Raw genomic sequence first — 17,020 nt, 5'->3', positions numbered from 1 at the left:
AAAAAACTTTATCTCCAGCGCGCGGGACTATGTATCGGAAGTTCTAAAGATATGCTCTTTTAAATATTTTGTGATATTGCTGTTGAATTGCATTTTATGGTTTAAGTGCGAAGAACATAATGTTTAATAAATAAAGGTAACACAACACACAAAACGTTAAAAAAATATTAGGCGTAATATAAAACCTGAAAAGCTTTCGTCGCTTAAAATGTCGTTTCGAGACTAATAGCCCTTCTGGGCTAACGCTCCTTTGGGCTAAAGAAAAATATGACTTGATACATGAAGACTGGTGAGACTTCGTGAACAGAAATGATGCACATTTTGAAATAGTATGATAAAGTACTGATAATAAATCTAATGAATGACCATTCATTATATTTCCAACTAAATAATCACTCTGTCTTAAGAAATTCTAAAGAAAGAATAACATGGTGCCTATGTCTTAGCCCCCCACTCACTAAATGTTTTAGCTCGGTTCGACTTTTTTCCATTTCCATTGGTAAAGAAAGCACATTAAAAGCAGCTGAGTTTTTAAAAAAGCAATTCAATATAATGGATCGAGATATAAGACCGCTTGAATAATATACACAGGAAAGAGTTCCAAAACTGTTTCCAGATTTCTAACAGTCGACAGAACGTTGGGAAAAGGGTAAGGATATTAGTGAAAAACACTTAGAAGAAAAGAAAGCGTACATTTTGTAACAGCAAAATGTAATACTGCTTAAAAATAATTCTGATTACTTTCGGATACCACCTCATACAAATGGCGTATAAATTGCCCCACTCTGTTAAGTACAGTACCTGTTACCTTGCTTTCTGTATAGCTTTCCTAGTTGTCTTATTGTTGGGCTCAAGTTCGAATACTGGAGAATTGATTTCTATATGCGCATAGTGACTTTTTAGCATGAAAGATAGGGCGATTCGAAAGACCTTTGGAGTAGTTCGGTGGTATCAGAAGAGAGATGGAGGACCTTAGAACACGTCCTCCAGAGAATTTTTAAAAAAGTAGGAATGTAATTTAAAATTAGGTAGGAAATAAGCAAAGAGGTGACAATATGGCGCTCAAGGTACATGCTAGCGACAGGTGCGCTCCTTGCCACGATAGAATCCATGGACATTTTTTGATATTACTACTAGTCAAGTGAGATAAGTCACAACAACTTAACGATATATAACAACAATATATAAATTGCTTTGCAATTGTATAAAACTTCCGAATTCTACAAAAAAAGCTTTCATAAATTTATACAAATAGTTTTTTTTTAATATATATATATATATATATATATATATATTGGTAGATGGACTTTGAACAATTCTTGTAAACTACATGTTTATATATATATATATATATATATATATATATATATATATATATATATATATATATATAAGTATTACAATGGACAATGGAGCAGTAATTATTTCACCAAAAACAAAATGGTAATGCAAGCACAACTGCGGAATATACCGTGGAATTTAGATAACTTTCGATTCCTGGTATTTATACTAATAGTACAAAAATTTCGAGGTGACCAAGAATTCGCACACGCGTTTTTCGAAAACAAATTTTGGCTAATTAGCGATAAGAGAAATAGATAACACGTTACTCAATAAGTGTTATACATTCTTATCAGTCAGATTCTGGCAATCTGATCAAGACTTTCATTATAACAGCAAGACGACAGAATACTCATATGTACTTAGTAAGCAGTAAGAAATAATTAAATTGAGGAGGGGTCCGTGCGTGTGTGTATGTGTATATATTGCATATATATACAGAATAATTCCAAATTCAATGTATAACTTTGAGGGGAGGTACAGAACAAAGATACGAATAATATTCACGTAGGAAACCTAGGTCGCAATCCATTTATTTAGTCATAAATACAGGATATCTCACATCAGCAAAAACATGTAGTTTACAAGAACTGTTCAAAATTCCATCTACCAATAGCTATACATGTTTCATAGCGTCGGTAAAGTGACTGGTGTACACTGGTAAATATGCAGCAGCTACTGATATTTGAGCAACGAGATACTGAATCAACTGGAGTGGCATGAACAAGAGTCTTCAGATGTCTCCAGAAAAGTAAAGCTCGATAAATCGGGAGATAAAAAGCGAAGGGACTGGTCCACCAAGGTCAACCCATCGCGTCTTAAAAGTGGCATAAATTATGAGCATCAGTGTTGAAGTGAGCTAGCGACGCATCATGATGGAACTATATTCGATTACGAATAGAGATCGGAACATCTTGCAGCAGTTTTGGTAACACCTGTTCCAGAAAAATAAGATAACGTTGGCCATTGAGTCGCTGTGGCAGTAGGTATGGGCCAATTAAAAATTCGAGGACATCAACAAAAAACATGTAGTTTACCAGAATTGTTCAAAATCCATCTACCAAACAGCGATACATGTTTCACAGCGTACACTGGCAAAGTCATAAATACAGTACACTGGCCCACACATTCACATTCATTCGTCGTTAAGATGCATGTACTCGCATTGCGTTTGGATTCTCGGTTGCCCACATATGGGAATTTTGCGCTTTAAATACACCCTCACGGGTAAACGTCGCCTCATCTGTAAATAGCTCGTGAGGTGTGAATCCCGGCTGCAGTGAAGATTGCTACAAGCCACTGGCAGCAGAGGATAGTCTTACGGATTCAAAGCTTTGTACTCGCTGAGAAGGGAAAGTGTGTATGCGATTTTCGTTAAATGCTCTGCAAATGATATGCTGACTCATACCTATGTTTTCACACTACATTTTATGACCAGGCTCTTGTACTTGACTTGGGTGTATATGCCATAAGTATCAAGATGCTTTTTTCAAATCCTGGATTGCGTACAGTTTGTCTTCGTTCAGCATCCTGTCTGGCGAAATGGAAAGAATCTGTTTCACAAAATTGAATATGTAACCGCTGAAACGTTCTGTGATTCGACATTCGTTTTCCGGAAACTGCGCGTGATGCAGTCGTAGGGCAGCTCTGATGCTACGCACATGTCATGCATGTCTTCTTTTTTCACATACGTAAAGCCTTCCATCACTGACGAACAGCACAAACGCGAAAGGAGTCTTTCCCTAGTGAGATGCATACCCACTAACCTCTACCGCCAACTCTACCTGTTTTTAATGTAAATTACTAATATGCAAATGTGTTTCGTGACGTAGTTCGAAGCAAAATCTTTTTAAATGAGTGATAAAAGTTTCTGTGAGTGCTGTTCTTCGTATGCAGCACATATGAGATGTTGTGTGATCTCAATCTCATTTTAAAGTTTTCTTATTTTAAGTTATATTTATGACAAATAAATGCATTGCGACCTGGGTTTCCTATGTGAATATTATTCATATCTTTGTTCTATACATGCTTTCCAAGTCTATACCATGAATCTGGAATCACCCTGTATATACAGAGATAGATAAATACAGATATAGATATATGTATATATACGTATATATATATCTTGCATATACCTGAATTTTCTTCATTAAGTTTCACACTATTATTCTATATCTAAACTGTTTGCCGGTATCGAAAGGCAACGAAGCTTATCTATGTGATTCTATACAAAACTTTTTTCTAGCATTCCTAAGCAGCCTTTTGTAGCGTTCCTAAGGTCTAGCAAAGCTGAAGTTAATAACTAGCTTCGAAGTTCTGTTTCTATTCTGACTCAATGTCAAGTTTGCAGGCCATTCAGAGCGGCCGTAGTAGACATTCCATAGTCAGAGAGATACATAAACTATTAATTTCGATTTCTGTAAGTATGAAGCCCAAGCTTCAGTGGGTTCCAGCTCATACGGGGATTAAAGGAAATGAGCAGCAGATGTGACTGCGAAAAGGGCAGCTAACGAACTCCATGTGAGTAACATTAGTGTGCCCTTTCAGAACTCATATCTGAAAACCACTCTAAAATGTGAATTCATGAAATAATGGCAAAATTACTGGGAGTCGAGCACCATAGGCAGAAGATTGTATAATTTTCATCGAAAAGTAAACCAGAATTTAAATAGCGGCTCTTCGTGCCTCACACATTATCTGACAGGGCATGGTCCATATATGTCCTATCTTCACAGATTTGGCCTAGGAGACAGCGACCAATATATTTGTGGCAGTATTGGTGACCCAGATTACTATCTGTACGATTGCCAGCACACAGCGAATTCACATTTAAAAACACCAGCTGTAATCAATATGCCGACATGGTTCAAGAACACAAATAAAGATGAATATACGCTCAGCCGCATTAGAGACTGCACTGTCATTGCTAAGAGCATTGCTTACAGCCTGGAGGGACTTATTTTCTTGGACAGAAGCCCGCTATGTATATATATATATATATATATATATATATATATTAATTTACTTAATGCCTTGTGTTTTTTTAATTATTTTTAATATTATAATTAATCCAGCACTCATTTAATATTTCATGATTTGTAATGTATTTGTTCAGATTTCATCTTTATGTCTGCATCTGTGTCTATACCACGTCCTTAATTTATCTGTGTGCATATCTTGTACCATAATAGTGAAAAGTGTTTCCCTTAGTCTCAACAATCCCCACCGTGCACCTTCTTTCAATGTTCCCCGTTTAGCGTGGTCAATTCCCGGAGGACACAGCACTAAACTCGTTTTTTTTTTTTTTTTAATTCCATCGACGAGATCCAACAGGCTGAAGACCACCTAACCCAGTGGAGACAGATTTTTCTACCTGCCTTTACCACTGAAAGAAAGATGAACTTTTTTTTTCTTTCTTTCGCAAAAAAAAAAAAAAAAAAAAAAAAAAAAATCATAAGTTGTTCGTTGTCAACAATCAGCTATCAACATCAAATCCCCGTGATCAGTCATCATTTCTATTGGAGAACTAATTTTTCCTTTACATTGTAACACCAAAGCGATTCGCTGTGATTGGCTGCTTCATATCTTGTGACAAAGCAGCGAAATTTTCTAAAGAGTTATTCTTCCGAAATGTTTTGAATGTGTGATAGACCTTTATTTTCGAGTAAATAAAGTAACTTCCCTTTTGAAATTTTATAAGTCAAATATAAAAATTTATTTATTTAAGTTCACGAAAAAAATTACTTTTGTTATAAATAGGTTTGGGAAAAATAACTTTCGTCTGTATTACATAAGTCATTTTTTTCGTGTACTTAAATAAATAAATAATTTTGATCTCAGGATCTAAAAGTATCTCCAGAAAGTTCTTGAAGTTTCACACTTAATTTTTATTTTTTATCACCTTTTAGAAAATATGAAATTAATAATGCGTTTGAATTGTTTAATATAAATTTTTCTGTCCTCTGACAGCATGAAGGTTTCAGTTTGGGAAATTAAGTAGCATGCACAAAAGAACATCAGTTATCGGAGACTTTAAAATCTTTTGTATTTCTTTTCCACTTTTTTAAGAACATTAAAAATTAAGCTTGCTAACAGTTTATTTAAACTTTTTAAAATTTGATCCTTAATTTAATTTACAGTAAAATGTATAGCAAATTTGTTTTTCAAGCTATTTTACAATTCGTAAAATATATCATTTTTATCTACAGTAAAAAAGACTAATATTTAGCACATAAACATTTAAAGAAAAACAGTTGAGTTTCTTAATATAGGTATTGCCCTTATTTATTCTATAAATCGTTTCTTAGCCGAACCAAGGACCTTTTATGTAAAACATAGGCTAAACAGTATGATGATTTTATATGCATGCTCTCTTTATAAAAAGAAAACATGATTATGGTTCCAGTTTTAAAGCCATCATGGTTACAAATAATTTTAATTATTTTAGTTTACTTGGAACACAAATGGGTTATCTTCTTAAAGGAATAAAAATAATTTCATCATAAAGTTTTTATCAAAAACCTGCGATTTTGCTTAACAGAAAATAAAGCATTTTTTTAAACTACATAATCTTTGTATACATGAAACAAATGAAACAGAATACACACACAAAAATATAATTCTTTAACTTGTATTACAATTTTAAGAAATTACATATTTGGTCTAAATAAAAGAAACAAACTATTGTTGTGTATTAATTCATAATGTATTATGACTTTAATATTTTTACATTAATTCTTAATAAATTTAATTTATTATCATTTAAACACAATTTAGATTAGCAAAATAATTAAGTTTTAATACTATTAAGTGTAACATAAAAACAAAATTTAAAATTAATAAACCTATAAGGATTATGTTAATTTTATTAACAGTTAAATATTAAGTTCCTTTCCTGTCAAATTCTTAACTTCAACTTACTACTTCCGGCCAGAACGTAGTTTTAGAATCACGTCTGAATACATAATGAGGAAGAGCAGTATTTAACCGCGAAGTTCTTTGGTCTTGGGAGAGAGAATCAGAGTTTCTGATTTACGCCCGTCTGCCTTTTGGCCACTCTCTCTCTCAAAGATGTTATTACGCTCGGCCGTACTCAGGTCCCTGATAAGCTTCGTAGTCAAATAGAGTTAAGGGGCCAACTAGTCCAGAATCTTGATAGCTTCGGCTATATTTCTTTAGATAATCTTAGTTTTAGTTTAATTTTTAGTCTCTTAAGTTCAAGCCCAAGTGTCGGCTTTGATGGTACACTCCACGAAGGAGTTTTGTTAAATCTTGTTGAAATAATAAAGGGTTAGTTACCCTTCCATCTTGTTGTTTCTTGTCACACGAACTTAAGCGATTATTTGCTAACTAGTTCTTAAGATTCGTCACTTTCTACAACAGCTGAGATTTGCACTAGTGAGAATCTTACAACCTTAAGGGTCATACCAAACAAGAACAATTAATTCAAAAGAATAAAACCAAACCAAACGTAATTTAAGTTTTCAGACAGAAATTAAATATAAGTTTTTCCTTAAAAGTTAATAAAGATTAATCATTACCAATTACCAAATCTAAGTAAAACAATTACAGCTGAAATCAAAACTTTCAGTTAAACAACTTTAAATAAAAACTAATCAGTTACAAAAATTAAACATCAATTAAATTAGCTAACAACTACACAACACCATTTATACATATTTGACGGTTATTTAGATGGGTTTTAGGTATAGTTAATTTGGATAATTTTAGCTGAATTATCTTTATGATTTCTGATACATCATTTGGGAGAGTAATTTGTTTTTTTATTTTCTTTAAAATTAGGCAGAAATAATATACTGAATAATGGCTATAAATTTTCTTCTCTAAACATTCGATTTGCTTCACTACTACAGACGATTTTAAATACAATAAGTGGCAAATTTTTATTTCTTTGACTTACTACATCCTTCTTCGTCTGTTCCATCTCCGCAGTCGTCAACTCCATTGCATTTTTGTGATGTTTCGTCGTAGCATTTACGGTTGCTACATACCTTTTTCCCAGGTGGACAATATTCTGTAAAGATGTGAACAAAATAAAATACATTACACATTCCATTCAAAGAGACACAGACAAAAGGTGAAATGATTAGTTCTTCATTTAAAATTAAAAATTAATACAACTGCAATATAAATTATATCACCAGCAACAACGTATAACGTCTCATAGACTTGACTAACATAAACTAACGAGATAAGTCCAAAAAAGCGTGTAGAAAACATTCATTCAATATAAGTTTACAGATGGCCCCACTTGGGCGTGTACAAAAGCCAATGCTTAACTCAAATAGGTAACGATGAACTTAAAATTAAATGTAAGTTTAGCCTAACGGCTCGCAGGATTGTTTAACACGCAGGAAGGCTCTGTCTCGTAGAAGTCAGCTTAAACAAGATTAATGGCTAAAAAAAATTAAATGTAGTAAGTTTATCCTAACGGCTCGCAGGATAATTTAACGCGCAGGAAGGCTTTGACTAGTAAAAGTCGGCGGAAAGAAATCTTATGGTTAGAACAGCTGGTAATTCAAAATAGCAACGTGGCCTTCAGGCAAGCAAAACACACTCTAAAATCACCTTCGAAAACCTTCCCTTAAATACTATTTCTTTCTGCCTCATTTAAATACACACGCTCTAGCTTATTAACGTTCTGGGAAGAAAGAGTGGGTCAAAATGAGGGTCAAAGGAAAGTTGCTTTAAAATAAAAGTAACTGTTAGCTAAATTAAACGAATCTCCACAAACTAACTTGAAAATGCGCGATTCATAATTTTTAAATGCAATTAGGAAGAGTTTTGCTAAAAGAGTTTTCTAGTCTTGAAGGCTAAAAGAGTTTTCTAGTCTGTTAAAATTTCACTTTTTGTCATCTGCTGGTGAGATTTCCTTCTTATGAGAATTGTTTCAGGCTATGAGATAGCAGTTACGGCATTCGGTCTTATTGAAAGTGACATAGATAGATGAGATCGTAAACATGTTGCAACACTCAAAAGTCAGAACTGAAAAGATATAATGAACAACTATCCTATAACTTGTACTTCGCTTCGGATATTTATTCTTAATAATTAAAATGCGGTGTACATGGATTGCAATACCATAGTAAATTTAGTGGGTTAATGTTGCTGCATATGTTTACAATATTTATTTCAAAAAAAAAGTTTCGCTCTCTGCATTTTGTATAACTTCTGAAAACTTAAAGAACTTAAAAGCGAACTCAGTTTGCAGTTTCTTTAATGTCATATGCACCTCTACTTGGCGAAGTTTCAGCGTTAAATCTCCAAACTATCCACTGCTGAAAATTTCCCACACACAATTAACTTTTTTATTTTATGATTAGTAATTAACTTAATTTATGAATATTTAATTAATTTTATTGGTAATTAACTCTTTATTTCATTATAGTTGTTTCTTTCGAAATTTGTTGAAGGCGCTTTTAAAGATTTTTAATAAGCATGTTTTTTTATTAACAATTATGCTAAATTATTTCGAATTTTTTTGTCTTCACAATACCATAATCAATACTAGTTGTATTTTTTAACATAATATTATCGGTAATTTCACAAATAAAAATAATTCTTAATTCTTGAACGCATCTTCTAAAACAAAACGGGGGGGGGTCGAGTATGAGAAAGCTTCACGTGGATGAGTTTGATATATTAAAGGTATTCGACAATGTCAATATGATGCTGATCATATAAGATGGATGTGATTATCACATGTATAGATTAAGATAAGGAAACATAATATGTTCTATTTCGACAAATAGGGTTCCCTTTTGTCTTAAATTTTAATTTAAGATGCTGTTAATGTTTTGATAGTTGTTTCTTTAGAGATGGTTTTGGTTTGATTTGTTTGATTACGACTAAGCACACGAGGATTATGTGTCTAAGAGGAGGAAAATTTTAAAAGATAATAAAGAAAATAAGGAAAAAACAAATCGGAGTCTTGCAGCTACGCTGGATTGGAAAGTCATCTGCATGAGAGAGATAGCGCTGTACGAGGGCAGAATTACAAAATATCGTTGCAAGAAATCATCATTTCCTTGCCAGCTCTGCTGGTGCACCATTTGTCATGTCAAGAATGGTCCTCGCTTGTTATTTTTCTAGAGATTTAGAGTTCCAAGCGTTACTTTGGAATGGAGACGTCATGAGTTTTGATATTTTGATACTCATTGAATTAATTCACTAGAAAATGGTGAATTGGGATGCTTGTTTCTATGTTTATTGATAATACAGATTTCATAGCACCGGTATACTTGGATAGTTTTTCGCTTCCAGAGTTTCCAGATCATAATTCTCTTAATATTTGTTTCTTATTTTTAGCCTAACGGACAGTTATTTTTGACCTAAGAGTGCTGTTTTTATGCGATATGCTTCTGCTAGGGATGGTTACCAACTCTAAGTGGGAAGCGAATATGCAATGGTCAGTACACCCTCTTTTTCCACAGATGCGACAATCGCTGCTTATGATGTTTCTTGCGCACAAATATATAAGAAGGGATCATGACCTGTAATGCATTCGTTGATATAGAAATTAACATAAGATTTGGGATCATCGGCCAATGAAATAAGATTATGAATAGGGCTCCATTGATCTGCAGTGCTCCATTCATTTTGCTAGGAATTCTTTGAGGAAGAATTAGCTATCGTTTCTTCTACAATTTTGGATATTAGCATCAGCGTCATTTTAATTTTCTCAGCCTCTTTGACTAGGGAATCTTTGCCTTTCGGCAACATATGGCTTCAGAACCCCCTGAGATGTATTCTCAATTCGTAGCAGAGGGCCGCAGAAAGTTGTATACATGTTGTACAATTGGCAATGGGGGTTGGTGTTTGCTAGGACATCGATTACAGACAGTCCGTTTGAACGGATTTGAAATATATTGGTGGAGTCAGAAGTGCCAATCGCTTCTTTGACTGCTGTCAGTTCCGCATGAAAGACAATACTTTGAGGACATAAATGGCTTTCCCATTTGTGAACTACTGTATTATTCGTTCAGAACAAAAGTACTATCTACTTCGTTAACAAGTTTTGATCCATTTATTTACACAGTTGGTATACGGGGATCTGATATGTTGATTTCTATATCGCAGGTCTTGATATTATACTGTTTGGTACTGGATTGTGGAGCTGTGTTGGTTTCGGAAGTTCGTAATTTACTAGATAAAAAAGGTTGCTTCCAAGTTCTATTTCCTCTCACAATTAAATTATATCTGCATTCCTAGCTTCTGCTGTTGTATTTTGATAAGGGTGAGAATGCCTGCCAAGTTGCAAAGAGCTACATTTTAAGTTGTTCTGTATATTTTTATTATATTTGGAAAAAAGAGGAACTGGAATCATGCAGCATACCTTTCTTTCACTTCTTCATGCACAGTACTCATTTTGATGATCGGAAAGTAGCTATCTTTCCACTATAGCATTTGTGAACTAAGCAACAGGCTGTGCCGTTGCATCCTTTCAAAGAGATTGAGATATTTATCTTTCTGTTTCTTACATGTTTTATATAAGAGACTCAAGTAACTTTTTATCAATTTGAGGGGCCGAGAAATATTATCTAAGGGAATACTTCAATATTTTTTCAACTAATGTAAAAGCTGATTTTCTTTGAACAGTCTGGTAGAGCTTTAGAAGTATTATAGCTCTGGATTCCCCATGTGACGTTTTTAAAGTTTTTCTTCTTTACATTCTTCTCCCCTTGAAAATTTCCAATGTATCATTGGCAATGCAATTTAACTCCCCTTCTTCAAAATACGACAAATGTAACACCACCTGAGAATGCTATGAATGCAGTGTGTTCTGGCACTGTGCAGAGTGAATGAATAGTGCTGAAGTTCAAATCTTAGAGATCTGCTCTCGGGCATGAGTAATGAGGACATATCTGGTTTTCAGTTCCTCGGTATTAATGCTGTTTAATGCAATTAAGCTTTTATTGTGTAAAAAGCAGTTGCCAATAACTGGAATATATTTTTCGCTTAGTGACTATAACACCGTTGTTCACCAATAAGAGTCAAAAGTGTTCTTGAACTTCAAGCAGAGGGCCGTCGTATGAAAGATTTCTATTTTTATTATGTTGGTTTGCTTTCATTAATCTGCCAAAGGCGTGGAGTGTCGATAAGTTAGACCGAACTTCAACATTTGTTATCCCTTAGAACTTGAATTTTCGTGTTGTGGTGTCGCAATCTTCATGCGATTGCTCTTTGTAGAGCCTTTACAAAGAAAGGCAGGGAATTAATTGGACGGAAGGCCGTCTGAATCTTTATCATTTTTCCTAAACAGTATCATTTCCTCGATCTTCAGGAATTTGGACGATTTATGCATGTCTGGGCGTTTATTAAAAAAGGTTTTATTTAGACAAGAATTTGATGATGTAAGTATCATTACTGTCTGAAATCAGGGATTTTTTTTACAGGTGATGTTTTATTATATCTGACATTTTTTACATTGGCAAATAGAAAGTTATCTGGCGTCTATGTAAATATTATGCCACACTGCAGCTTGTTGCATTGCATCATATTCTGTTAAATCTCGTAAGAAAAACAGATACCGTTTTCAGTTAAGACTATTTCTGTTGGGTTATCTGGCTTGTTAAACTGGCCAATATTTTGAGATGGATGTCATTAGATGCGCAGGTTAATATTTTTGCTTCTAACTATTTTGCATAATGTCCCCTTATGCATCATTTTAGGTGCTATAATAGTTTTCATGCTACTGAGTTTGGCTTGAATTAGTTGTTTGTTGTATATGGCACATGGGTTTTTTTGTACTCCACCCGGCCTTTTCGATATCCTGTGTAATTCAATACATTTTTAACGCCTCTTTGCACGTCTCTTGTTTTATACTTTTCTTCACATAAAGCTTTCATTTATTAGTTGCTGAATATCAGGTTCTTGATAGTTTATGATCGAAATCAAAAAAGTATAAGTTTTTTAATTAATTCGCTAAATAAAAGATAAATTCGCCAAGTAAGGCCAAAATAGATTATAAAAATTGGCAATTGCCAGAAAAAATGTCCCAAGTTAGGGTAAATTGCGAAACGGCTGTTTCAATTTCAGGCAACCATTTAAAGTTAAACAAAAAAGCAACCTTAATTTAACGCAGATTCTGAATAACTCCGTCAATTTTGAGGGCAATGAGATACAAGACTTTCTTCTTCAGCATCAAAAAACGTAATTATCTGGAAATATCTACGAGAAACTAAGACTATATTTTAATTAATTTAAAATTTTGCATCGACATGTTGTTCTCTTCGAGTGAGGGATGCCTTCCGAATATTAAGATTAGAAATATTGCATCAGTCAAAAAATTTCCATAAATATCATAAACAGTTCATAAATGACCTTCTGTAAAACTATTAAGAAAAGTTCGTAAATAAGCTTTCGCCTCTTCCTAATTAGAATGGTGTGCACGTACCGATTTTTGTGTTTCTTGATTTTTTTTATTTATTAAACTAGTTAAATTCTATCGCTATTTTGAAGACTTTTTTTATCCTGTTTTAATGTTATCGTTTGATTAATTTATCAAAATAACCGTGGTCAAACGTAATCAAAATTAAGCAACGTCTACTGTATGTTAAAAAGGTGATAAACATTGCAAATCGTGTTGTCTCAGAAAATATTAATGCATTTAAGGCGGGACATCCAGAGTGAGTTTCGAACTATTATTTAACTGGAAAATTAAGATACGAAGAACATCTGAAGCGATCTACGAGTGGACTACTTTTTCATTGTAACCATCCCTTGATGCTAGAATTCAATCCTGCTAGTGTTCCCTGTATATTATCCTTGAACCGCTTGTCCTTATCTGAGAAAAGACTTTCTGATGCCTCATAGAAGGCCATACCAACAGCAACAAAAAATATCAAAGTAACGAAGAAAATACCAAGGAATTTTGAATCTCTTACCGAAATGTGGTCCAGCTTGAAATTGTAAATGGACGCCTCTGGCGACGGACATGTGATCCGATCGGAAAAGTAGATGAACAATATTCACTCCAGGATCTGTTATTATTGGCTCTGGCTTATTCGTTCCACATACGGTTGCTATCACATGTTCCTTCGCACCAGAGTAAATAACTAAACTATCCTGTCCGCAGAAGTCTGAAGGATCGATGTCCAGTTCTTTGAATATTATCTTTAATTGCTGTGAAGATCACAGTAAATTAAATATGATATAAAGGAGTAAAGAATGTTTCAGTTACTAAGCAGTAACATAAAAATATTCTTTAAATTTTTCTCATTGGAATTAATGCATAAAAAATTAAATTATTATGAAAGTGCTGAAATATTACCATCAATCACTTCTTAAGTTTTCTTCTTATACAATAAGAAAAATTACAAGTAAAAATATCCTTTATATCATGTAGCGTTACTATTAACTCCTTTGTATTTTCCTTCTAGCATTATTTTTAAGCATCCTTGTTTCATTGTAGCATTACTACTAAGCATTATAAGGTATTTTCACTCTCCTTCGTGGTGTAATGGTTAGCACACTCGGCGCGTATTCGAGAGGTTCGAGTACCACGAGGGCAGTTCTCATTTTTCACATCTTTTGCTTCAAAAATATCCTAATGTCATTAGCATTATTTTTTCCTTGTAGTGTTACTGTTAAGCCTTATTGTTTATCTTTGTAGCATCACTATTATTTTTTTAAGCAAGCATATCCTTTATATATCCTAGCATTACTATTAGCACCTGTATATTAATGCTTAAGTTAGAGACTTGCTGGAGTTATATCTAAAACCAAAACTCGTCGTCGCAATAGAATGGGCAATAAACAAACAAAACAACTCTTCAACCAAAGGAATATTTTTTATATACATATCATATTGCTTATCAAATGTACAGTCGCAGAACAAATAAAGTTTCTTTTTGTGTAATCATAGATAGTGATTACAGATATGTATTTAGGTTATAGCTATTTCACGTTTTTAGGTGACATCATTCGTTAACATCCTTACGCAGAGTGTAATGTGTGCTTTTTAAGAATGTGCTAGAATATTTAAATTTGCCGCCCAACCTGGATAATGATTAGTAATGCTTACTGCTGTACCGAAGGGCCCTGGTTCGAATCCCGGAGGAGGCATGAAATGTTTGTTTATGTATAGTGTTTGCGTGGCATGAGGGCACTCTAAATATGCGGCGAGACGAAAGTCCTCTCGGGAGGTTGTGGTAGGGAAAGAAGGGTCTCTCATGTGCATCAAAATTGGGAGCGGAAATGAACAAAGTCGTACTGTCACCTGTATGGTGCTCAAGGCTCTTGCCAACGTCAGGCACAGTCGTGCACTCCCTTGTCACGATGCATTTCGTAAGCTTGTTCTGATGTTACTGTCAGACAAGTGAGATAAGTCATAACAACAACATAGTATTTAAATTAAAATTACTAAAAACACTCTATTTTTATAAAAACACTGCTATTTTTGCTAAAAACACTGCTATTTTATTTCTCGTTCCTGATTTCCAGTTATGTTTAATTAAAAATCAAGCAGAAATTTTACATAATGAGACGAATTTCTAGCATCTCACTCTATCAGGGAAAATCCCTAAACATTTTTCAAATTTTGTTTGAAACATTTATATCCAAAATTTTCGTTCATTTAAAAATGGTTGCGATTTCTTTTATGCTTAAACTAGTCTGCAAAAAATAGTTGTGTTTTCTTTGCGAACTGTACTCTGGGAAAAAAAAAAAAAAAATTATTGGTCTCATAATGCTAGACAAAAGTTAGCATCATTAATAGCAAAACGTTTAATATCATCATTAGAAGTTTAATATTAAAAATTACGATTTCCTGAAATTTGAGAAAATACACCAACCTCCGCTACACAATTGCTAAAAATGTTATTTAGTACATAATGTAGACCGCAGCCCAGATGGTGAAGAGGAGCCGACTACGATACCGAAGAGTCCAGATTCAAATCCCGGAGAAAGCAAGGTTGTTACTGTCCGTCCCTTCGTAGAAGGTAATGGTGGCCGCCTGTTAGGTGCCTTCACAATAAAGTGGCCACCACCTTCGGCCTTAGGAGTGGCCAATGTCGAAAAAAGACAAGATAGTGCTCGCCGTTCGATACAATGTAGATAGGATTCACAGGCTTAAAAATCAAACGCTTAACATAAATTTGCAGAAATTTTCTGGACTTTCGTAAGATATAGAATTCTAAGAACCAGTAGAAGTCATATGAAGCTATTTATGAAATATATTAGCTATTCTGCATATCCGCCGAAATTACATTATTACCAGCTTTAAGAGCAGTGGTAAATAAGCGATGAAGTATGGCTAATGTCTCTTCAGGATTCTTCTGCTGTTAAGAAATGGTATCATTAGAGTTCTAGTATTCTTATTAATATTTCTCAGGGCTTAGAAGAAATGTTACGCAGGCAGTATGTAGCAAAGAGTTTTATACTTCAATGTTTTTTAACTTTTCTTTACTCCGAACGTACACAGGTTTATATGAAATTTAACAAGAAATCATTATACTCAGTAAGAAAATTCCGATAATGCATTTGAGCTGTTATGAGAATTGTTGTATGATTCACGTATTTGGATCTGTGTAACCAGTGAGGAGAAACATTTGTTACTCAGAGCTAATTTCCGCTTCCAATTTAGTTATGTTTGGCATCTTTTATTTAATTTGAAAGTTTTTACAGGTTCAGGTTGTAGTGCAGTGTACACCCATTGTTTAACCGTTGGTAATGTGGGTATTGCCCAACTGCACTATCTCTTTATTGAGAGTTTTCACATTTAAACACATAATTAAGATTGAAGCATATAGATGAAAAAAATGGTAATAAACATGTATGTCTTTGTCATTACAAATCTTATCAAGCCTGGCCTGTACAGCCGTCCCAGCGACCCTCTTCCAAATTGACAGTGACTGGACCAGAGACTCCTTTCACGGACAGAGTCAAAGACGTGGCCAGGGCAGTGCTTCATGCCTTTGACACTATGCCTATGACTTCCTGTCCCTACTACTTCCTATGTTTCTTTTTTTTCTTCCCCCACTCTCTCTCTCTCTCTTTAGCACTTGACCTGGATACTACAACAACATCACAAATGTAGAAAAATTTTCATTCGTTTTTTAACCAATTTAAAAAAGTCATGTGTGATCTTAGATACCCCATCAGATTACATTGCGATTTCACATGCGTTGTATTACGTTTTTCAGGTTAAAATGGCTAAATCATGCCTTTTACTCTTTTAATGCTACAACTTATATTGCGAAACTGAAATATACTGTTACACACGTCAGCTTTAGCTATAGGCATTAATTCAGTTTCTTCATAATTACCATTTTGATAGTTTGCTTATACGTTTTTCATAACAGAGTCATTTTGTTTTATCATATAAATTTTGATTATGATGTATGGGGGTATAACTTACATTTCCAGGAGGAGCTCTGATTTCATATTCACACCACAGATCATTTGTATATCCACCCTCTTTATAGAAAGGGCTGTATACATCCACTACGCCATTTTGAGTTACGTTGTAAATATAAAGTTCGTGACACTGGAAAGGTTCTTCTTCACTACTATCTAAATAAAGGCAAAAATAACAGCTTATAAAAATTTTAATTCATAAATAAGCATTGTGCAGAAAGTATGAAAATTCCAAAAAATGCAACAAATCGAACTTTTTCTGAAATGCCACTGTCAAGTTCTTTACCTATTTCGATCCTAC

The 17,020-nt window shown here is 33.9% G+C and overlaps 1 protein-coding gene across 1 annotated transcript in view; it reads right to left on the bottom strand.

Moving 5' to 3' along the window:
• Window positions 1–17,020, bottom strand: part of LOC118196531 (chymotrypsin-like elastase family member 2A) — a 50,588-nt gene that overhangs the window by 31,236 nt on the left and 2,332 nt on the right. Inside the window, exons 2-4 of the mRNA XM_085810525.1 lie at window positions 16,721–16,875; window positions 13,248–13,485; window positions 7,262–7,375 (exon numbers count right to left, since the gene is read on the bottom strand). Of these exons, the coding sequence (XP_085666651.1) occupies window positions 7,262–7,375; window positions 13,248–13,485; window positions 16,721–16,875 (507 nt within the window). The remainder of the gene's footprint in view (window positions 1–7,261; window positions 7,376–13,247; window positions 13,486–16,720; window positions 16,876–17,020) is intronic.

The sequence above is a fragment of the Stegodyphus dumicola genome, chromosome 2 (genome assembly GCF_044657685.1).
Source record: "Stegodyphus dumicola isolate Sdum_Otavi_A_Nest chromosome 2, ASM4465768v1".
NCBI classification, from domain to species: domain Eukaryota; kingdom Metazoa; phylum Arthropoda; class Arachnida; order Araneae; family Eresidae; genus Stegodyphus; species Stegodyphus dumicola.
The sequence above is the reverse complement of the archived record's forward strand: the minus strand, read 5'-3'. Positions and strand labels throughout refer to the sequence as shown.